This window comes from Salvelinus fontinalis, unplaced genomic scaffold (genome assembly GCF_029448725.1).
Source record: "Salvelinus fontinalis isolate EN_2023a unplaced genomic scaffold, ASM2944872v1 scaffold_0065, whole genome shotgun sequence".
In the NCBI taxonomy this organism is placed as follows: domain Eukaryota; kingdom Metazoa; phylum Chordata; class Actinopteri; order Salmoniformes; family Salmonidae; genus Salvelinus; species Salvelinus fontinalis.
This window is the reverse complement of record NW_026600274.1, coordinates 548,823-572,086: the sequence shown is the minus strand read 5'-3', so window position 1 is coordinate 572,086 and position 23,264 is coordinate 548,823. Positions and strand designations below refer to the sequence as shown.

At 47.9% G+C, this 23,264-nt stretch overlaps 1 protein-coding gene across 2 annotated transcripts in view; it reads right to left on the bottom strand.

Annotated features, from left to right (window-relative positions):
- Positions 1 to 23,254, bottom strand: part of LOC129842765 (RNA exonuclease 5-like) — a 28,981-nt gene extending 5,727 nt beyond the window's left edge. Inside the window, exons 1-17 of one of the 2 annotated variants that reach the window (XM_055911404.1) lie at positions 23,149 to 23,254; positions 22,341 to 22,685; positions 21,999 to 22,125; positions 21,512 to 21,629; positions 21,094 to 21,201; positions 20,645 to 20,733; positions 20,293 to 20,408; positions 19,981 to 20,119; positions 19,303 to 19,397; positions 15,963 to 16,065; positions 15,751 to 15,851; positions 12,146 to 12,263; positions 10,330 to 10,443; positions 6,425 to 6,562; positions 2,810 to 2,905; positions 1,920 to 2,481; positions 1,355 to 1,640 (exon numbers count right to left, since the gene is read on the bottom strand). In XM_055911404.1, coding sequence (XP_055767379.1) covers positions 1,355 to 1,640; positions 1,920 to 2,481; positions 2,810 to 2,905; positions 6,425 to 6,562; positions 10,330 to 10,443; positions 12,146 to 12,263; positions 15,751 to 15,851; positions 15,963 to 16,065; positions 19,303 to 19,397; positions 19,981 to 20,119; positions 20,293 to 20,408; positions 20,645 to 20,733; positions 21,094 to 21,201; positions 21,512 to 21,629; positions 21,999 to 22,125; positions 22,341 to 22,579 — 2,549 coding nt within the window. In that variant the 5' untranslated portion in view covers positions 22,580 to 22,685; positions 23,149 to 23,254. The remainder of the gene's footprint in view (positions 1 to 1,354; positions 1,641 to 1,919; positions 2,482 to 2,809; positions 2,906 to 6,424; positions 6,563 to 10,329; positions 10,444 to 12,145; positions 12,264 to 15,750; positions 15,852 to 15,962; positions 16,066 to 19,302; positions 19,398 to 19,980; positions 20,120 to 20,292; positions 20,409 to 20,644; positions 20,734 to 21,093; positions 21,202 to 21,511; positions 21,630 to 21,998; positions 22,126 to 22,340; positions 22,686 to 23,148) is intronic. The other variant, XM_055911405.1, reaches the window with a different exon arrangement.
- Positions 23,255 to 23,264: the final 10 nt, after the last annotated feature.

Below are 23,264 nucleotides of genomic sequence, written 5' to 3'. Positions count from 1 at the left end.
CCCTGAGTTCCCTCTCTCTATAGGAAACAGCCCCCTGAGTTCCCTCTCTCTATAGGAAACAACAGCTCCCTGAGTTCCCTCTCTCTATAGGAAACAACAGGCCCCTGAGTTCCCTCTCTCTATAGAAAACAACAGGCCCCTGAGTTCCCTCTCTCTATAGAAAACAACAGGCCCCTGAGTTCCCTCTCTATATAGAAAACAACAGCCCCCTGAGTTCCCTCTCTCTATAGGAAACAACAGCCCCCTGAGTTCCCTCTCTCTATAGGAAACAACAGCCCCCTGAGTTCCCTCTCTCTATAGGAAACAACAGCCCCCTGAGTTCCCTCTCTCTATAGGAAACAACAGCCCCCTGAGTTCCCTCTCTCTATAGGAAACAGCCCCCTGAGTTCCCTCTCTCTATAGGAAACAACAGCTCCCTGAGTTCCCTCTCTCTATAGGAAACAACAGGCCCCTGAGTTCCCTCTCTCTATAGAAAACAACAGGCCCCTGAGTTCCCTCTCTATATAGAAAACAACAGCCCCCTGAGTTCCCTCTCTCTATAGGAAACAACAGCCCCCTGAGTTCCCTCTCTCTATAGGAAACAACAGCCCCCTGAGTTCCCTCTCTCTATAGGAAACAACAGCCCCCTGAGTTCCCTCTCTCTATAGGAAACAACAGCCCCCTGAGTTCCCTCTCTCTATAGGAAACAACAGCCCCCTGAGTTCCCTCTCTCTATAGGAAACAACAGCCCCCTGAGTTCCCTCTCTCTATAGGAAACAACAGCCCCCTGAGTTCCCTCTCTCTATAGGAAACAGCCCCCTGAGTTCCCTCTCTCTATAGGAAACAACAGCTCCCTGAGTTCCCTCTCTCTATAGGAAACAACAGCTCCCTGAGTTCCCTCTCTCTATAGGAAACAACAGGCCCCTGAGTTCCCTCTCTCTCTATAGGAAACAACAGCCCCCTGAGTTCCCTCTCTCTATAGGAAACAGCCCATCCTGTGAAAACCCCTTTCCTCACCAGGGGTTGTCTTCACTAGGAACCCATTGGAAGCAAAGGTACAAAACAGGGAGGGACTACCACAACTAAACATCGTCCAAAAGGAGACACTCGTTTTTTGGTTTTGCACAACGTTTTGCTACGCTGTACACTAATGGATACACCTCTGGTGTCCTAATATGACTTTGGCCCGATCTCAAATCAACCCCTAAGCCCAGATCTGAGATGAGTTGACAGGTGTAAGAAATCTGGTAATAGCTTCACATTGACCTCTGATAGGCTAGGTGATATCAACATATTGCTCATACCAATTAAATCCTTTCAGATATCTACAAGTGCATAGGTGATGATTTGGGATTGGGCCAGTGTCTTTTCTCACCTGTGACCAGGCAGCAGAACGATGCTGAGGGTGTTGTCAGGTAGAGATCTGAACAGCTTCCCCACGCGCCGGTCCAACTTCCTCATCACACACGCCACTTCCTGTTCCTCTCTTCCAGTTTCCTGTGACGACTCGTCCAGTGTCTCTCTGTCGGACCCAGTCGTCATCATAGTAACCCAGGAGCACAGGTGGGGCGGAGTCAGGGCTCTGCAAGTGCTCACCTTCCTGTCCCAGAGTTCCACAGGTGAGCTGAGGACCGCGTCCACAGTGTCAGGACTATCAAACTCTGGAAAAATGCACACATTGTACACATTTTAATTTGATGATTAACAAACAAATTGCATTTTAAAATCATACTTTATATTTCAAACAGCTAAAATTAGACCCAGGTCATTGATGCTGGGCGGCAGGTAGCCTAGCGGTTAGAGTATTGGGCCAGTAACCTAAAAGGTTGCTGGTTCGAATCCCTGAGCCAACAAGGGTAAGTTGCTCCGGATAAGAGCGTCTGCTAAATGATTACAATTAAGGGGGGAAAAGTATTGGTACATGTGAAGCTTTGACTCACTTAAGAAAGCATGTCTCCTACGTTTCTGTTTTCCAGAGTGCTTTGCAGGTAGAATTACGCCCTGAACCGTTCCGTACTGTCCGAAGGCCTCACGGAGGTCCTCTTCACAGAGTCCGGCAGTCTTAGCATGTAGCCTCGCTACAACATTGGCTTCGGCTGCTATCTCGGCTAGCATAGTTTTCGCTTTGAGCAGGGTTCCATTGACTTCAGCTGAGAGCTCTGCTAGCTTAGCAAATTTTGCTTTAGCATGTAGCCCAGGTTCATTCGCTTCAGCTAGCTTAGCTTTAGCATTTAGAAAAGTTCCATTGACTTTCTCTAAGAGCCCTGAATGGTTCGCCTTAGCTGGGAGTGCTGCTATGTTACCATTTAGCCTAGAGCCATTGACTTCAGCTGCTGCGTTAGCATTTAGCCCAGTCCCATTGACTTTGGCTGCAAACTGTGCTGTTTTAGCATTAGCCTTTAGCCCTGCGGCGTAGATGACGTTAGCATTTAGCGGGTCATCCTGCAGGGAACTCAAAAAGACGTCCAGATCCAGCGTGGACTCCTTTACAGGTCTCTGGACCTGACAGGTAGGAGAGAGATATAACACACATTAGATTTACATTCAGAAAGAGCATGAGCAACAAGACAGAAGGGTTAATTAATGGAAGCAAAGGTCAAAGGTCAGAGGGAGAAATTAGAACGAGAATATGAAAAAAAGAGAGAGAGAGTGGGGAGACAGACAAAGTGTGAAAGAGACACAGGCAGGGCAGAAAGAGATAGAGATTGAGAGAGACAGAAGGTGAAAAAAGAGAGGCAGAAAAACCAGACAGTTACATGGAGAGAGAAACGTAGACAGAGTAAGAGAGGTAGATGAACAGAAAACAAGAGACAGAGGGACAGATCCAGACCTTGACGATGTGTCCGCTGTGTAGCAGTGTTCCGTTGAGCATCTCTACAGCCAGCACAGCTCCCTCCAGCAGCTCAAACTCTACCTCTGCATGCACCTGCCGAGTGATCAAAGGGTCAAAGGTCAAACTCTACCTCTGCATGCACCTGCCGAGTCATCAAAGGGTCAAACTCTACCTCTGCATGCACCTGCCGAGTCATCACAGGGTCAAAGGTCAAACTCACATTTATGAAGCACATATACTCATAGGAAAGTCATCTTGATCACCGGTCACCAACTCTGGTTCTCATCGAGACTTTGATTAGTGGAATCAGGTGTTCGTGCTGGTCCGCTGAGGCGGATGCTAAGCTACTGTTTCACTAGCACAGACTGGAATATGTTCCAGGATTCATCCAATAACATTGAGGAGTTTAGGACATCAGTCACTGGCTTCATTAATAAGTGCATCGATGACGACGTTGTCTCCACAATGACCGTACGTACGTACATACCCCAACCAGAAGCCATGGATTATAGGCAACATCCGCATTGAGCTGAAGGCTAGAGCTGCCACTTTCAAGGAGCGGGACACTAATCCGGAGGCTTATAAGAAATGCCGCTACGACATCCGACGAGCCATCAAATAGGCAAAGCGTCAATACAAGACTAAGATAGAATCCTATCGAATCCTCTGATGCTCGAGGGATGTGACAGGGTTTGCAAACTATCACAGAATACAAAGCCAAACCCAGCCACGACCTGCCCAGCAACACAAGCTTACCAGACAAGCTAAAATACTTTTATGCTCACTTTGAACCATGCATGAGAGCACCAGCTGTTCCGGACAACTGTGTGATCACGCTCTCCGTAGCCGATGTGAGTAAGACGTTGAAATAGGTTAACATTCGCAGGGCCAGACGGAATACCTGGACACATACTCGGCGCATGCGCTGACCATCTGGCAGGTGTCGTCACTGACACTTTCAACCTAACCTGGTCTGTAATACCAACTTGTTTCAAGCAGACCACCATTGTCCCCGTGCCCAAAAAACGGGGTCCACACACACCCACACAGTTGTGACGAGGGCACGACAGCGCCTCTTCCCCCTCAGGAGGCTGAGAAGATTTGGCCTCAGATCCTCAGGTCTACAGCTGCACCATTGAGAGCATCATGTATTGACCCTCTGGGAAGAATAAACTTGGTTTGAGCTTTCAGATTGTCCAATGAGTTTTATACTCTGAAAATTAGAACCAAAACAGCACACACTCACACCCCAGTACACACTACATACACCCAGACACACAGTCACACACACTCACACCCCAGCACACACTACATATACCCAGACACACAGTCACACACACTCACACCCCAGCACACACTACATATACCCAGAGACACACACACACACACCCCAGTACACACTACATACACCCAGACACACAGTCACACACACTCACACTCCAGCACACACTACATACGCCCAGACACACACTCCAACACACATTACATACGCCCAGACACACACTACATACGCCCAGACACACATTCCAACACACATTACATACGCCCAGACACACACTCCAACACACATTACATACGCCCAGACACACACTACATACGCCCAGACACACATTACATACGCCCAGACACACACTACATACGCCCAGACACACACTACATACGCCCAGACACACACTACATACGCCCAGACACACACTACATACGCCCAGACACACACACTACATACGCCCAGACACACACACTACATACGCCCAGACACACACACTACATACGCCCAGACACACACACTACATACGCCCAGACACACACACCCCAGTACACACTACACACACACACACACACACACACACACACACTCACCCCATACGCCCAGACACACACACTCACGCCCCAGTACACACTACATACACTACACACTCACACACTAACACCCCAGTACACACTACATATGTCCAGACACACACACACACACCCCAGTACACACTACATATGTCCAGACACACACACACCCCAGTATACACTACATACACACACACACACACACACACACACACACACACACACACACACACACACACACACACACACACACCCCATACGCCCAGACACACACACTCACGCCCCAGTACACACTACATACACTACACACTCACACACTAACACCCCAGTACACACTACATATGTCCAGACACACACACACACACCCCAGTACACACTACATATGCCCAGACACACACACACACCCCAGTATACACTACATACGTCCAGACACACACTTTTCATACTCGCCACATATGCTGCTGCTACTGTCTTATCTGTCCTGTTGCCTTGTGACTTTACCACTACTATATGTACACATCTCCATTACCTCGTACCCCGGCACATCCACTCAGTACTCGTACTCCCTATATATATATATATATCCATGTTATGTTTAAGCAATAAGGCCCGAGGGGGTGTGGTATATGGCCAATATACCACGGCTAAGGGCTGTTCTTAGATACAGCCCTTAGCCGTGGTATATTAGCCATATACCACAAACCCCTCGGGCCTTATTGCTATTATAAACTGGTTACCAACTTAATTAGAAGGGTAAAAAATATTGGCTTTCAGCCAATCAGCATTCAGGGCTCAAACCACCCAGTTTATAATATTCGTTATTCACTGAGTATTTATTCCTTGTGTCACTATTTCTATATATTTAACATGTTTCTCTTTAACTCTGCTTTGTTGGAAAAGGACCCATAAGTCAGCCTTTCACTATTAATCTACACCTGTTGTTTACAAAGCATGTGACAAATAACATATGATTTGGATGGAACAAAAGCCTGTACCCATTGGAGATCCCTGGGCCTGTACTCATAAAGCATCTCTGAGAAGGAGTGCTGATCTCTAGGATCATCTTTGCCTTTTAGGTTGTAATGAATGGACAAGGGGGACCTGATCCTAGATCAGCTCTACTGTGGTAATGAATGGACAAGGGGGACCTGATCCTAGATCAGCTCTACTGTGGTAATGAATGGACAAGGGGGACCTGATCCTAGATCAGCTCTACTGTGGTAATGAATGGACAAGGGGGACCTGATCCTAGATCAGCTCTACTGTGGTAATGAATGGACAAGGGGGACCTGATCCTAGATCAGCTCTACTGTGGTAATGAATGGACAAGGGGGACCTGATCCTAGATCAGCACTACTGTGTTAATGAATGGACAAGGGGGACCTGATCCTAGATCAGCACTACTGTGGTAATGAATGGACAAGGGGGACCTGATCCTAGATCAGCTCTACAGTGGTAATGAATGGACAAGGGGGACCTGATCCTAGATCAGCTCTACTGTGGTAATGAATGGACAAGGGGGACCTGATCCTAGATCAGCTCTACTGTGGTAATGAATGGACAAGGGGGACCTGATCCTAGATCAGCTCTACTGTGGTAATGAATGGACAAGGGGGACCTGATCCTTGATCTGCTCTACTGTGGTAATGAATGGACAAGGGGGACCTGATCCTAGATCAGCTCGACTGTGGTAATGAATGGACAAGGGGGACCTGATCCTAGATCAGCACCACTGTGAGACCGCTTTATGGCTTCTTATTTTAGGTCACGTACCCTCTGAGTAGCGTTCAACAGCCTGACGGCTCGTACGTTTCCACAGCTGCTGAACAGCCTCCTCACGTCCCTCTCTGTGTAGTCGCTAGGCAACGGCCCTGCAAACACCACACACATCTCTCTCAGACGCTGGGACATCTGGAACACATGACACGACACGCACATACAAAGTTCCTTTAGACAGATATGACATCAACATGTATACAGTTAGCGCCCCCTATTGGAATATAAAGTCATTACATCCAACAGGACTGGTTCAGTATACAGTTAGCGCCCCCTATTGGAACATAAAGTCATTACATCCAACAGGACTGGTTCAGTATACAGTTAGCACCCCCTATTGGAATATAAAGTCATTACATCCAACAGGACTAGTTCAGTATACAGTTAGCGCCCCCTATTGGAATATAAAGTCATTACATCCAACAGGACTGGTTCAGTATACAGTTAGCGCCCCCTATTGGAATATAAAGTCATTACATCCAACAGGACTGGTTCAGTATACAGTTAGCGCCCCCTATTGGAATATAAAGTCATTACATCCAACAGTTCAGTATACAGTTAGCGCCCCCTATTGGAATATAAAGTCATTACATCCAACAGTTCAGTATACAGTTAGCGCCCCCTATTGGAATATAAAGTCATTACATCCAACAGGACTAGTTCAGTATACAGTTAGTGCCTCCTATTGGAATATAAAGTCATTACATCCAACAGTTCAGTATACAGTTAGCGCCCCCTATTGGAATATAAAGTCATTACATCCAACAGGACTAGTTCAGTATACAGTTAGTGCCTCCTATTGGAATATAAAGTCATAACATCCAACAGGACTAGTTCAGTATACAGTTAGCGCCCCCTATTGGAATATAAAGTCATAACATCCAACAGGACTAGTTCAGTATACAGTTAGCGCCCCCTATTGGAATATAAAGTCATTACATCCAACAGTTCAGTATACAGTTAGCGCCCTCTATTGGAATATAAAGTCATTACATCCAACAGGACTAGTTCAGTATACAGTTAGCGCCCCCTATTGGAATATAAAGTCATTACATCCCACAGGACTAGTTCAGTATACAGTTAGCGCCCCCTATTGGAACATAAAGTCATTACATCCAACAGGACTGGTTCAGTATACAGTTAGCACCCCCTATTGGAATATAAAGTCATTACATCCAACAGGACTAGTTCAGTATACAGTTAGCGCCCCCTATTGGAATATAAAGTCATTACATCCAACAGGACTGGTTCAGTATACAGTTAGCGCCCCCTATTGGAATATAAAGTCATTACATCCAACAGGACTGGTTCAGTATACAGTTAGCGCCCCCTATTGGAATATAAAGTCATTACATCCAACAGTTCAGTATACAGTTAGCGCCCCCTATTGGAATATAAAGTCATTACATCCAACAGTTCAGTATACAGTTAGCGCCCCCTATTGGAATATAAAGTCATTACATCCAACAGGACTAGTTCAGTATACAGTTAGTGCCTCCTATTGGAATATAAAGTCATTACATCCAACAGTTCAGTATACAGTTAGCGCCCCCTATTGGAATATAAAGTCATTACATCCAACAGGACTAGTTCAGTATACAGTTAGTGCCTCCTATTGGAATATAAAGTCATAACATCCAACAGGACTAGTTCAGTATACAGTTAGCGCCCCCTATTGGAATATAAAGTCATAACATCCAACAGGACTAGTTCAGTATACAGTTAGCGCCTCCTATTGGAATATAAAGTCATAACATCCAACAGGACTAGTTCAGTATACAGTTAGCGCCCCCTATTGGAATATAAAGTCATTACATCCAACAGTTCAGTATACAGTTAGCGCCCTCTATTGGAATATAAAGTCATTACATCCAACAGGACTAGTTCAGTATACAGTTAGCGCCCCCTATTGGAATATAAAGTCATTACATCCCACAGGACTAGTTCAGTATACAGTTAGCACCCCCTATTGGAATATAAAGTCATTACATCCAACAGGACTAGTTCAGTATACAGTTAGCGCCCTCTATTGGAATATAAAGTCATAACATCCAACAGTTCAGTATACAGTTAGCGCCCCCTATTGGAATATAAAGTCATAACATCCAACAGTTCAGTATACAGTTAGCGCCCCCTATTGGAATATAAAGTCATTACATCCAACAGGACTGGTTCAGTATACAGTTAGCGCCCCCTATTGGAATATAAAGTCATTACATCCAACAGGACTAGTTCAGTATACAGTTAGCGCCCCCTATTGGAATATAAAGTCATTACATCCAACAGGACTAGTTCAGTATAAAAATAGCGCCCCCTATTGGAATATAAAGTAATTACATCCAACAGGACTAGTTCAGTATACAGTTAGCGCCCCCTATTGGAATATAAAGTCATTACATCCAACAGGACTGGTTCAGTATACAGTTAACGCCCCCTATTGGAATATAAAGTCATTACATCCAACAGGACTAGTTCAGTATACAGTTAGCGCCCCCTATTGGAATATAAAGTCATTACATCCAACAGGACTAGTTCAGTATACAGTTAGCGCCCCCTATTGGAATATAAAGTCATTACATCCCACAGGACTAGTTCAGTATACAGTTAGCACCCCCTATTGGAATATAAAGTCATTACATCCAACAGGACTAGTTCAGTATACAGTTAGTGCCCCCTATTGGAACATAAAGTCATTACAAGTCATTATATGGCTTATATAATTATCATACCGTGTGGTAGTGATAGATATGACAGACAGATTCATACCGTGTGATGGTGATAGACAGGTAGACAGATTCATACCGTGTGGTAGTGATAGACAGGTAGACAGATTCCTACCGTGTGGTAGTGATAGACAGGTAGACAGATTCATACCATGTGGTAGTGGTAGACAGATTCCTACCGTGTGGTAGTGGTAGACAGATTCATACCGTGTGGTAGTGACAGATATGATAGACAGATTCCTACCGTGTGGTAGTGATAGATATGATAGACAGATTCCTACCGTGTCGTAGTGATAGATATGATAGACAGATTCCTACCTGTGGTAGTGGTAGACAGATTCCTACCGTGTGGTAGTGATAGATATGATAGACAGATTCCTACCGTGTGGTAGTGGTAGACAGATTCCTACCGTGTGGTAGTGATAGATATGATAGACAGATTCCTACCGTGTGGTAGTGATAGATATGATAGACAGATTCCTACCGTGTGGTAGTGATAGATATGATAGACAGATTCCTACCTGTGGTAGTGGTAGACAGATTCCTACCGTGTGGTAGTGATAGATATGATAGACAGATTCCTACCGTGTGGTAGTGATAGATATGATAGACAGATTCCTACCGTGTCGTAGTGATAGATATGATAGACAGATTCCTACCTGTGGTAGTGGTAGACAGATTCCTACCGTGTGGTAGTGATAGATATGGTAGACAGATTCATACCGTGTGGTAGTGATAGATATGATAGACAGATTCCTACCTGTGGTAGTGGTAGACAGATTCCTACCGTGTGGTAGTGATAGATATGATAGACAGATTCCTACCGTGTCGTAGTGATAGATATGATAGACAGATTCCTACCGTGTGGTAGTGGTAGACAGATTCCTACCGTGTGGTAGTGATAGATATGATAGACAGATTCCTACCGTGTGGTAGTGATAGATATGATAGACAGATTCCTACCGTGTCGTAGTGATAGATATGATAGACAGATTCCTACCGTGTGGTAGTGGTAGACAGATTCCTACCGTGTGGTAGTGATAGATATGATAGACAGATTCCTACCGTGTGGTAGTGATAGATATGATAGACAGATTCCTACCGTGTGGTAGTGATAGATATGATAGACAGATTCATACCGTGTGGTAGTGACAGACAGAGAGGTAGACAGATTCCTACCGTGTGGTAGTGCTGGTCAGTAGAGATCATAGCCTTCAGATGGTCAGAGAAGGAAGACAACTGGACAACGCTGAACGAGTGAGACTCTAGTCCTCTTTTAAAGGAAGACAGGACCTGGAGGAGAGGGTTGGAGGTTAGGGTGGAGGGTTTAGGAGGTAGGGTGGAGGGTTTAGGAGGTAGGGTGGAGGGTTTAGGAGATAGGGTGGAGGGTTTAGGAGGTAGGGTGGGTTTAGGAGGTAGGGTGGAGGGTTTAGGAGGTAAGGTGGAGGGTGGAGGGTTTAGGAGGTAGGGTGGGTTTAGGAGGTAGGGTGGAGGGTTTAGGAGGTAGGGTGGAGGGTTTAGGAGGTAGGGTGGAGGGTTTAGGAGGTAGGGTGGAGGGTTTAGGAGGTAGGGTGGAGGGTTTAGGAGGTAGGGTGGAGGGTTTAGGAGGTAGGGTGGAGGGTTTAGGAGGTAGGGTGGAGGGTTTAGGAGGTAGGGTGGAGGGTTTAGGAGGTAGGGTGGAGGGTGGAGGGTTTAGGAGGTAGGGTGGAGGGTTTAGGAGATAGGGTGGAGGGTTTAGGAGGTAGGGTGGAGGGTTTAGGAGGTAGGGTGGAGGGTTTAGGAGGTAGGGTGGAGAATGGAGGGTTTAGGAGGTAGGGTGGAGGGTTTAGGAGGTAGGGTGGGTTTAGGAGGTAGGGTGGAGGGTTTAGGAGGTAGGGTGGGTTTAGGAGGTAGGGTGGAGGGTTTAGGAGGTAGGGTGGAGGGTTTAGGAGGTAGGGTGGAGGGTTTAGGAGGTAGGGTGGAGGGTTTAGGAGGTAGGGTGGAGGTTAGGAGGTAGGGTGGAGGGTTTAGGAGGTAGGGTGGAGGGTTAGAGGTTAGGAGGTAGGGTGGAGGGTTTAGGAGGTAGGGTGGAGGGTTAAGTTAAGAGGTAGGGTGGGAGGTTCCGAAGGTTAGAGGTTAGGAGGTAGGAGAGGGTTGAGGTTTGAAGGGTTAGGAGGTTGGATGGAGGGTTGGAGGTTAGGAGGGATTAGGAGGTAGGGTGGAGGTAGGAGAGGGTTGAAGGGTTTGGGTTGGAGGTTAGGAGGGATTAGGAGGTAGGGTGGAGGATTAGGAGGTAGGGTGGAGGTTAGGAGGGGTTAGGAGGTAGGGTGGAGGATTAGGAGGTAGGGTGGAGGTTAGGAGGGGTTAGGAGGTAGGGTGGAGGGTTAGGAGGTAGGAGGGGTAGGAAGGTTGGAGGTAGGGTGGAGGGTTAGGAGGTAGGGTGGAGGTTAGGAGGTAGGGTGGAGGGTTAGGAGGTAGGTTGGAGGTTAGGAGGTAGGGTGGAGGGTTAGGAGGTAGGTTGGAGGTTAGGAGGTAGGGTGAAGGGTTAGGAGGGGAAAGGAGTAGGGTGGATGGTTAGAGGTTCGGAGGGTTAGGAGGTAGGGTGGAGGTTAGGAGGGTTAGGAGGTAGGAGGGTTAGGAGGTAGGGTGGAGGTTAGGAGGTAGGAGGGTTAGGAGGTAGGGTGGAGGTTAGGAGGTAGGAGGGTTAGGAGGTAGGGTGGAGGTTAGGAGGGTTAGGAGGTAGGAGGGTTAGGAGGTAGGGTGGAGGTTAGGAGGTAGGAGGGTTAGGAGGTAGGGTGGTTAGGAGGTAGGGTGGAGGTTAGGAGGGTTAGGAGGTAGGGTGGAGGTTAGGAGGGGTTGGAGGTAGGAAGGTTAGGAGGTAGGGTGGAGGTTAGGAGGTAGGGTGGAGGGTACTTTTACATACCGGTCCCCAGTGGGAATTGAACCCCCAACCCTGGCATTGAAAGCGCCATGCTCTACCAACTGAGCCCCACGGGACCCCCTGACCCCGTCTCACCTCTCTGTCTGAGCTGTGCCACTGCTGATTGGATAGATCCAGGGCGTTGTCAGCACGCTTCCCTATAAACACGGCTGATTGGCCAGAACTCTTCAGGGCCTCGGCAAACCTGAGAGAGCTATAGTAGTGTTGTTACCACAAGAGGAAAAGGAGAGCCAGGAGCTCCGATGCATTTAATAACCATTTACACAGACGAGCCGTCTTCATCACCCTGCTAGCCAGCACCTCTCCTAAACAGGTGTTCTACTCCCCTAGCCAGCACCTCTCCTAAACAGGTGTTCTACTCCCCTAGCCAGCACCTCTCCTAAACAGGTGTTCTACTCCCCTAGCCAGCACCTCTCCTAAACAGGTGTTCTACTCCGCTAGCCAGCACCTCTCCTAAACAGGTGTTCTACTCCGCTAGCCAGCACCTCTCCTAAACAGGTGTTCTACTCCCCTAGCCAGCACCTCTCCTAAACAGGTGTTCTACTCCCCTAGCCAGCACCTCTCCTAAACAGGTGTTCTACTCCCCTAGCCAGCACCTCTCCTAAACAGGTGTTCTACTCCCCTAGCCAGCACCTCTCCTAAACAGGTGTTCTACTCCGCTAGCCAGCACCTCTCCTAAACAGGTGTTCTACTCCCCTAGCCAGCACCTCTCCTAAACAGGTGTTCTACTCCCCTAGCCAGCACCTCTCCTAAACAGGTGTTCTACTCCCCTAGCCAGCACATCTCCTAAACAGGTGTTCTACTCCCCTAGCCAGCACCTCTCCTAAACAGGTGTTCTACTCCGCTAGCCAGCACCTCTCCTAAACAGGTGTTCTACTCCGCTAGCCAGCACCTCTCCTAAACAGGTGTTCTACTCCCCTAGCCAGCACCTCTCCTAAACAGGTGTTCTACTCCCCTAGCCAGCACCTCTCCTAAACAGGTGTTCTACTCCCCTAGCCAGCACCTCTCCTAAACAGGTGTTCTACTCCCCTAGCCAGCACCTCTCCTAAACAGGTGTTCTGCTCCGCTAGCCAGCACCTCTCCTAAACAGGTGTTCTACTCCCCTAGCCAGCACCTCTCCTAAACAGGTGTTCTACTCCCCTAGCCAGCACCTCTCCTAAACAGGTGTTCTACTCTGCTAGCCAGCACCTCTCCTAAACAGGTGTTCTATTCCGCTAGCCAGCACCTCTCCTAAACAGGTGTTCTACTCCCCTAGCCAGCACCTCTCCTAAACAGGTGTTCTACTCCCCTAGCCAGCACCTCTCCTAAACAGGTGTTCTACTCCGCTAGCCAGCACCTCTCCTAAACAGGTGTTCTACTCCCCTAGCCAGCACCTCTCCTAAACAGGTGTTCTACTCCCCTAGCCAGCACCCCTCCTAAACAGGTGTTCTACTCCGCTAGCCAGCACCTCTCCTAAACAGGTGTTCTACTCCGCTAGCCAGCACCTCTCCTAAACAGGTGTTCTTCTCCCCTAGCCAGCACCTCTCCTAAACAGGTGTTCTACTCCCCTAGCCAGCACCTCTCCTAAACAGGTGTTCTACTCCCCTAGCCAGCACCTCTCCTAAACAGGTGTTCTACTCCGCTAGCCAGCACCTCTCCTAAACAGGTGTTCTACTCTGCTAGCCAGCACCTCTCCTAAACAGGTGTTCTACTCCGCTAGCCAGCACCTCTCCTAAACAGGTGTTCTACTCCGCTAGCCAGCACCTCTCCTAAACAGGTGTTCTACTCCGCTAGCCAGCACCTCTCCTAAAAAGGTGTTCTACTCCGCTAGCCAGCACCTCTCCTAAACAGGTGTTCTACTCCGCTAGCCAGCACCTCTCCTAAACAGGTGTTCTACTCCCCTAGCCAGCACCTCTCCTAAACAGGTGTTCTACTCCCCTAGCCAGCACCTCTCCTAAACAGGTGTTCTACTCTGCCAGCCAGCACCTCTCCTAAACAGGTGTTCTACTCCGCTAGCCAGCACCTCTCCTAAACAGGTGTTCTACTCCCCTAGCCAGCACCTCTCCTAAACAGGTGTTCTACTCCCCTAGCCAGCACCTCTCCTAAACAGGTGTTCTACTCTGCTAGCCAGCACCTCTCCTAAACAGGTGTTCTATTCCGCTAGCCAGCACCTCTCCTAAACAGGTGTTCTACTCCCCTAGCCAGCACCTCTCCTAAACAGGTGTTCTACTCCCCTAGCCAGCACCTCTCCTAAACAGGTGTTCTACTCCGCTAGCCAGCACCTCTCCTAAACAGGTGTTCTACTCCCCTAGCCAGCACCTCTCCTAAACAGGTGTTCTACTCCCCTAGCCAGCACCCCTCCTAAACAGGTGTTCTACTCCGCTAGCCAGCACCTCTCCTAAACAGGTGTTCTACTCCGCTAGCCAGCACCTCTCCTAAACAGGTGTTCTACTCCGCTAGCCAGCACCTCTCCTAAACAGGTGTTCTACTCCCCTAGCCAGCACCTCTCCTAAACAGGTGTTCTACTCCGCTAGCCAGCACCTCTCCTAAACAGGTGTTCTACTCTGCTAGCCAGCACCTCTCCTAAACAGGTGTTCTACTCCGCTAGCCAGCACCTCTCCTAAACAGGTGTTCTACTCCGCTAGCCAGCACCTCTCCTAAACAGGTGTTCTACTCCGCTAGCCAGCACCTCTCCTAAAAAGGTGTTCTACTCCGCTAGCCAGCACCTCTCCTAAATAGGTGTTCTACTCTGCTAGCCAGCACCTCTCCTAAACAGGTGTTCTACTCTGCCAGCCAGCACCTCTCCTAAACAGGTGTTCTACTCTGCTAGCCAGCACCTCTCCTAAACAGGTGTTCTACTCTGCTAGCCAGCACCTCTCCTAAATAGGTGTTCTACTCTGCTAGCCAGCACCTCTCCTAAATAGGTGTTCTACTCCCCTAGCCAGCACCTCACCTAAATAGGTGTTCTACTGCGCTAGCCAGCACCTCTCCTAAACAGGTGTTGTACTCCGCTAGCCAGCACCTCTCCTAAACAGGTGTTCTACTCCCCTAGCCAGCACCTCTCCTAAACAGGTGTTCTACTCCGCTAGCCAGCACCTCTCCTAAACAGGTGTTCTACTCCCCTAGCCAGCACCTCTCCTAAACAGGTGTTCTACTCCCCTAGCCAGCACCTCTCCTAAACAGGTGTTCTACTCCGCTAGCCAGCACCTCTCCTAAACAGGTGTTCTACTGTGCTAGCCAGCACCTCTCCTAAACAGGTGTTCTACTCCCCTAGCCAGCACCTCTCCTAAACAGGTGTTCTACTCCGCTAGCCAGCACCTCTCCTAAACAGGTGTTCTACTGTGCTAGCCAGCACCTCTCCTAAACAGGTGTTGTAATCCGTTAGCCAGCACCTCTCCTAAACAGGTGTTCTACTCCCCTAGCCAGCACCTCTCCTAAACAAGTGTTCTACTCCCCTAGCCAGCACCTCTCCTAAACAGGTGTTCTACTCCCCTAGCCAGCACCTCTCCTAAACAGGTGTTCTACTCCCCTAGCCAGCACCTCTCCTAAACAGGTGTTCTACTCCCCTAGCCAGCACCTCTCCTAAACAGGTGTTCTACTCCCCTAGCCAGCACCTCTCCTAAACAGGTGTTTCTTTGGCCTCCAGGCTAATATAAGAGGAACCACATATGGAAAAGAGGGGAAGTGTTTGTTGGTCGTACCTGTTGTTGTTGTGTTTGTGTGTAGATGTTGCTCTGTTGACAGGAGGCTGGTACATGGTAGGACTCCCACCCCACAGCTCTTCACAATACAGCTCCACTACCTGATACAGAACACACAGTCTGGTTACACAGCCTGGGAGTCTGTGTGTGTACCTGTCGTGGTCCAGTGTGTGTGTCGTGTACCTGTCATTGTTATAGTGTGTGTCGTGTACCTGTCGTGGTCCAGTGTGTATGAAGTACTGGGCCAGTTCCAAGGCAGCCTGGGCGTCCTCTGTGGGGTCATGACCCTTCCTCTCCTCCGTCTGGATCTGCTTCCTGTGGGTCACAAACAGAAGAGTTGGAAGAGCTGTACCTAGGGGATTCTGGAGCAAGAACACACTGGAATACTTTGAATAATTGATTTGGGTAAGTATATATTACTCAAACAGTTCATAGGTGAAGGGTGAAGTTGCCCCTAGACACTGATCTTGGATCAGTTTAACATTGTCCCCCACTAATGGTTAATGTTAGGATTGGGGGAGGGGGAAGCTGATCCTAGACACTGATCTTGGGTCAGTTTAACATTGTCCCCCACTAATGGTTAATGTTAGGATTGGGGGAGGGGGAAGCTGATCCTAGACACTGATCTTGGGTCAGTTTAACATTGTCCCCCACTAATGGTTAATGTTAGGATTGGGGGAGGGGGAAGCTGATCCTAGACACTGATCTTGGGTCAGTTAAACATTGTCCCACACTAATGGTTAAGGTTAGTATTGGGGGAGGGGGAAGCTGATCCTAGACACTGATCAAACATGCTGCAGTTCCTACCTATTATGGAGCACAGCGGTGTGTTGTCAGTGTGTGTTGTCAGTGTGTGTGTTGTCTGTTGTCAGTGTGTGTTGTCAGTGTGTGTGTTGTCAGTGTGTGTTGTCTGTTGTCAGTGTGTGTGTGTTGTCAGTGTGTGTGTTGTCAGTGTGTGTGTTGTCTGTTGTCAGTGTGTGTGTGTTGTCAGTGTGTGTGTTGTCAGTGTGTGTGTTGTCAGTGTGTGTGTTGTCAGTGTGTGTGTTGTCTGTTGTCAGTGTGTGTTGTCAGTGTGTGTGTTGTCAGTGTGTGTGTTGTCAGTGTGTGTGTTGTCAGTGTGTGTGTTGTCAGTGTGTGTGTTGTCAGTGTGTGTGTTGTCAGTGTGTGTGTTGTCAGTGTGTGTGTTGTCAGTGTGTGTGTTGTCAGTGTGTGATGTCAGTGTGTGTGTTGTCAGTGTGTGTGTTGTCAGTGTGTGTGTTGTCAGTGTGTGTGTTGTCAGTGTGTGTGTTGTCAGTGTGTGTGTTGTCTGTTGTCAGTGTGTGTTGTCAGTGTGTGTGTTGTCTGTTGTCAGTGTGTGTGTTGTCTGTTGTCAGTGTGTGTGTTGTCAGTGTGTGTGTTGTCTGTTGTCAGTGTGTGTGTTGTCAGTGTGTGTGTTGTCTGTTGTCAGTGTGTGTGTTGTCTGTTGTCAGTGTGTGTGTTGTCAGTGTGTGTGTTGTCTGTTGTCAGTGTGTGTGTTGTCAGTGTGTGTGTTGTCAGTGTGTGTGTTGTCTGTTGTCAGTGTGTGTGTTGTCAGTGTGTGTGTTGTCTGTTGTCAGTGTGTGTGTTGTCAGTGTGTGTGTTGTCAGTGTGTCTGTTGTCTGTTGTCAGTGTGTGTGTTGTCAGTGTGTGTGTTGTCAGTGTGTGTGTTGTCAGTGTGTGTTGTCAGTGTGTGTGTTGTCTGTTGTCAGTGTGTGTGTTGTCAGTGTGTGTGTTGTCTGTTGTCAGTGTGTGTGTTGTCAGTGTGTGTGTTGTCAGTGTGTGTGTTGTCAGTGTGTGTGTTGTCAGTGTGTGTGTTGTCTGTTGTCAGTGTGTGTGTTGTCAGTGTTTGTTGTCAGTGTGTGTGTTGTCTGTTGTCAGTGTGTGTGTTGTCAGTGTGTGTGTTGTCTGTTGTCAGTGTGTGTGTTGTCAGTGTGTGTGTTGTCAGTGTGTGTGTTGTCTGTTGTCAGTGTGTGTTGTCAGTGTGTGTGTTGTCTGTTGTCAGTGTGTGTGTTGTCAGTGTGTGTGTTGTCAGTGTGTGTGTTGTCAGTGTGTGTGTTGTCAGTGTGTGTGTTGTCAGTGTGTGTGTGTTGTCAGTGTGTGTGTTGTCAGTGTGTGTGTTGTCAGTGTGTGTGTTGTCAGTGTGTGTGTTGTCAGTGTGTGTGTTGTCTGTTGTCAGTGTGTGTGTTGTCAGTGTGTGTGTTGTCAGTGTGTGTGTTGTCTGTTGTCAGTGTGTGTGTTGTCTGTTGTCAGTGTGTGTTGTCAGTGTGTGGGTTGTCAGTGTGTGTGTTGTCAGTGTGTGTGTTGTCAGTGTGTGTGTTGTCTGTTGTCAGTGTGTGTTGTCAGTGTGTGTGTTGTCTGTTGTCAGTGTGTGTGTTGTCAGTGTGTGTGTTGTCTGTTGTCAGTGTGTGTTGTCAGTGTGTGGGTTGTCAGTGTGTGTGTTGTCAGTGTTTGTGATGTCAGTGTGTGTGTTGTCAGTGTGTGTGTTGTCAGTGTGTGTGTTGTCAGTGTGTGATGTCAGTGTGTGTGTTGTCTGTTGTCAGTGTGTGTTGTCAGTGTGTGTGTTGTCAGTGTGTGTGTTGTCAGTGTGTGATGTCAGTGTGTGTGTTGTCTGTTGTCAGTGTGTGTTGTCAGTGTGTGTGTTGTCAGTGTGTGTGTTGTCAGTGTGTGTGTTGTCAGTGTGTGTGTTGTCAGTGTGTGTGTTGTCAGTGTGTGTGTTGTCAGTGTGTGTGTTGTCAGTGTGTGTGTTGTCTGTTGTCAGTGTGTGTGTTGTCAGTGTGTGTTGTCAGTGTGTGTGTTGTCAGTGTGTGATGTCAGTGTGTGTGTTGTCTGTTGTCAGTGTGTGTTGTCAGTGTGTGTGTGTTGTCTGTTGTCAGTGTGTGTTGTCAGTGTATGTTGTCAGTGTGTGTTGTCAGTGTGTGTTGTCAGTGTGTGTTGTCAGTGTGTGTGTTGTCAGTGTGTGTGTTGTCAGTGTGTGTGTTGTCTGTTGTCAGTGTCTGTTGTCAGTGTGTGTTGTCAGTGTGTGTGTGTTGTCTGTTGTCAGTGTGTGTTGTCAGTGTGTGATGTCAGTGTGTGTGTTGTCTGTTGTCAGTGTGTGTTGTCAGTGTGTGTTGTCAGTGTGTGTTGTCAGTGTGTGTGTTGTCTGTTGTCAGTGTGTGTGGTCTGTTGTCAGTGTGTGTTGTCAGTGTGTGTGTTGTGTGTTGTCAGTGTGTGTTGTCAGTGTGTGTTGTCAGTGTGTGTTGTCAGTGTGTGTGTGTGTTGTCTGTTGTCAGTGTGTGTTGTCAGTGTGTGTTGTCAGTGTGTGTGTGTGTGTTGTCAGTGTGTGTGTTGTCAGTGTGTGTGTGTGTGTGTGTGTTGTCAGTGTGTGTGTGTGTTGTCAGTGTGTGTGTTGTCAGTGTGTGTGTTGTCAGTGTGTGTGTTGTCAGTGTGTGTGTTGTCAGTGTGTGTTGTCAGTGTGTGTGTTGTCAGTGTGTGTGTTGTCAGTGTGTGTGTTGTCAGTGTGTGTTGTCAGTGTGTGTGTTGTGAAAATGAACTCACTTGAGCACGGTCTCAGCCAGCACCTTGAGTTTAAACTTCTGTCCAAACTCTCTCCTGTACAGCAGGGAGGTGTCAATCACATGGGGGTGGATCAGCTGGGAGGAGACAACACAACAGGTCACAGGTCAGGGCTTAGAGGTCAGGGCTCAGCTGAGACGAGACAACAGGTCACAGGTCAGGGCTTAGAGGTCAGGGGTCAGCTGAGACAACAGGTCACAGTTCAGGGGTTTTGAGGTCAGGGCTCAGCTGAGACGAGACAACAGGTCACAGATCAGGGGTTTTGAGGTCAGGGGTCAGCTGAGACGAGACAACAGGTCACAGATCAGGGGTTTTGAGGTCAGGGGTCAGCTGAGACGAGACCGGGTCGAATCTATTAGCGCTCACAGTAGCAAAACGCTTTTCAATGGAAAACATTTATTTGACAAACTCAGGTAGGTCCCTCCTCGTTTTGGCCCGTTTAGTTCCTAGTGAATATGACCTGTGTGTGTATTCCAGATAGAAATGAATAGATCTGACATGATTCCTATTCTACCTGACAGTCATATCTGTTCTACGACATACATTTCTATCTGAACGTTCTGTAATGTTATATTCTCCTGAACAGGCCTCGGGCATTGCTGCTAGCTGCCATTGCAACCCCTATCGTCATGGCTACATTGGTAAACCACGGCGACTCACGTTCAGGGCACTGAGGTCGTTCTCAAGGGAGTGGCCAACCAGGACCGCGTCCCGGGGCAACACTTTCTTGAGCTTTGATTGGACTTCTCTTAGGGTGGTGGTGATTGGCTGCAGTATTGCACGGGTGATACCAGAGAACCTATCAGGGGAGAGGAGAGGTTACGTACAAATATTGAGAAGCAAACATGCACACACACACACACGTAAACACACACACACACGTAAACACACATACACACACGTAAACACACACACACACACACACACACATGTAAACACACATGTAAACACACACACACACACTCCTCTTACTGTGTAAGGTAGTTTAGGATGCGGTTGGGAGGTTTGACCAGCTCATCCAGAACACAGCTCCCTCTGCTGTCTACTAGAGAGATACGTGTCAGCTCGCTGCCCCGTTCTGTCAGACACTACACACACACACACACACACACACACACACACACACACACACACACACACACACACACACACACACACACGTTAGACACCGAGCAATAACTAGAGAACAAAATGGAGGTTTCATCTACTGTTAATAAAATCTATGAATGATATGACATGAATATGGGATGTCACAAATGGCACCCTATTCCCTATATAGTGCACTACTTTGAACCAGAGCCCTTTTAACCAGTCATGTCCTCACCATCTCACAGTCCAGCCCATAGAGAGGACTACTGTCAGTCACACAGTCATCACTGTCTGTACAAACAAAGCCTTCACTGCCAGGCATACCTGGAAAACACACCACAGAGAGACATGAGAGAGAAAGACCTGTGTGAGTGTCCAGTGTATGTGAGTGTCCAGTGTATGTGAGTGTCCAGTGTGTGTGAGTGTCCAGTGTATGTGAGTGTCCAGTGTGTGTGAGTGTCCAGTGTGTGAGTGTCCAGTGTGTGAGTGTCCAGTGTGTGTGAGTGTCCAGTGTGTGTGTGAGTGTCCAGTGTGTGTGTGAGTGTCCAGTGTGTGTGTGAGTGTCCAGTGTGTGTGTGAGTGTCCAGTGTGTGTGTGTGTCCAGTGTGTGTGTGTGTCCAGTGTGTGTGTGTGTCCAGTGTGTGAGTGTGTCCAGTGTGTGTGAGTGTCCAGTGTGTGTCTCACCGCGGACAGGGAAGTGTTTCTTGATCATCTCCTCCTGTGTGAGGAGGTATCCAGTCAGCCCTCTTATCTCCAGACCAAACTTCCTGATCACTGGGTGCCACTGCAGACCTACACACACACACACACACACACACACACACACACAGGTACAAAACACACACACACACACACACAGGTACAAAACACACTCCGGAAATCAACATCCTATCAATTAGACCAAGAGGAAAATTTGATTTTTAAGTTGCAGGCAGGGCTACCCATAACATACCTCCCTCAGGCAGGGCTACCCATAACATACCTCCCTCTAGCAGGGCTACCCATAACATACCTCCCTCAGGCAGGGCTACCCATAACATACCTCCCTCTGGCAGGGCTACCCATAACATACCTCCCTCAGGCAGGGCTACCCATAACATACCTCCCTCTGGCTGAGCGCTCTCCTGGTCTCCTAGCGCATCAGCAGGACTATTGTTGACAACTTCACTGCTGAATATTCCAGAAATCACGTTGCCAGGCGATGGAGTATAACTGTGTCTCTGAGGTCAGAGGGTAAAAAAAGAACAATATGTCACGGTGGAATCTTATGCAATATGACTGACATAGTCCGCGTCCCAGATGTCACCCTGTTCCCTATAGAGGGCCCTACTTTACAACCCATACGGTTCTGGTCACAAGTAGTGCACTATAAAAGGGAATAGGGTGCCATAGGGTCAGGTCAAAAGTAGTGCACTATGTAGGGAATAGGGTGCCATAGGGTCAAGTCAAAAGTAGTGCACTATGTAGGGAATAGGGTGCCATAGGGTCAAGTCAAAAGTAGTGCACTATGTAGGGAATAGGGTGCCATAGGGTCAGGTCAAAAGTAGTGCACTATAAGGGAATAGGGTGGCATTTGGTTCTTGACTTACAGAGGTGTACTTGGTGCGGAGGTGTTTGAAGTGCAGGTAGTGTCTGTAGAAGTGAGCCTGGCTCAGTCCTTCTAGAAGGATCACGCTCACCCCTGACACCTTCTTCTGGTGGTGAAGGCGACACCAACTGAAACAGGTACGAGACAATAACATGTTGTCATCGCTCATCAATCCACATGCATATCTATCATGTTATTGTTGTGGCAGAATGTTTGCTTCAGTTCCTGTCGTGATGTGACATCCATCTCTATGCTGTAGTGTTATTGCCTCGAGAGTCTAGACTCTGATCTAAGATAAGTTGAGGTGTTTGTTGTTATTGTTGTAGCTATCTAGCTAACATACCTGGGTTGTTTCAGCCCACCCGTGTTCCCCAGAGCAGCAAACTGAAGCAGTTCCGTCAGATCTTTCAACGTGACCGGTTCCTGGAGACTGTCAAACGGCAGAGAGAGCAGTGGGGGTCGGGAACCGGACCGGTGCTCAGACTCTGGAACTCCGTTAAGTTCTGTCTCTTTCACTCGTTTACTGCTCTCTGGTGTTGGATAAGGTTCCCTCTTTCTCTTGAGACAGACTTGTGGTTCCATGCTTACGGGGAGAGTCCCAGGTTGGATGAAGGGAGGTTGTAGCTCCGAGAACAAGTACTCATGAACGTCAGCAGCTGTTTTGGTTGGCTAGTTGTTGTGACTCAAACTGGACATGGATCGGAGTGAAGAAAGTCAATTATATCATCCTAGCTTTAACTCTTTTTTTCGAAAATATTAAGTTATTTCAGAATAGGACAGTTAGTTTAGCTGGCTAATTTATTAATCCCTGATTTTATGGAACAGACCCTGTATCGCCCAATGGAGTTTTCAGAAGATACATCTAGCTAGCGATCATATCCTAGCAACAGTCCCAACTGTGACACAATTCCATTACATTTTATTTCATCATTGATTTAATAAGTCTTCCTTATGTCGTTGACTTGTCTGTTTTCTACTGGTGATCAAACTCTACACTACTGCATCTCGACCCGGTCGACGAGAAGTGATCGTGACTTGTTTATTTACAAAACAACAACAATCATACATACGCAAACAATAATTAAATACAGTAGCATGTTCGAAGTCTACTAACAAGTTACAGTGTGACTAGTGCAAATAAAGATCAATACCTCGTAGTGGGTCAATCTGTTTTGTGAAGTTCTCCTGCTTCGCCTCACACGTTTCAAGGTTTCCATGCTGCTGATCGATCATCGCTTCCTGCTCGATTGTTTTTCCTTTCAGCCCA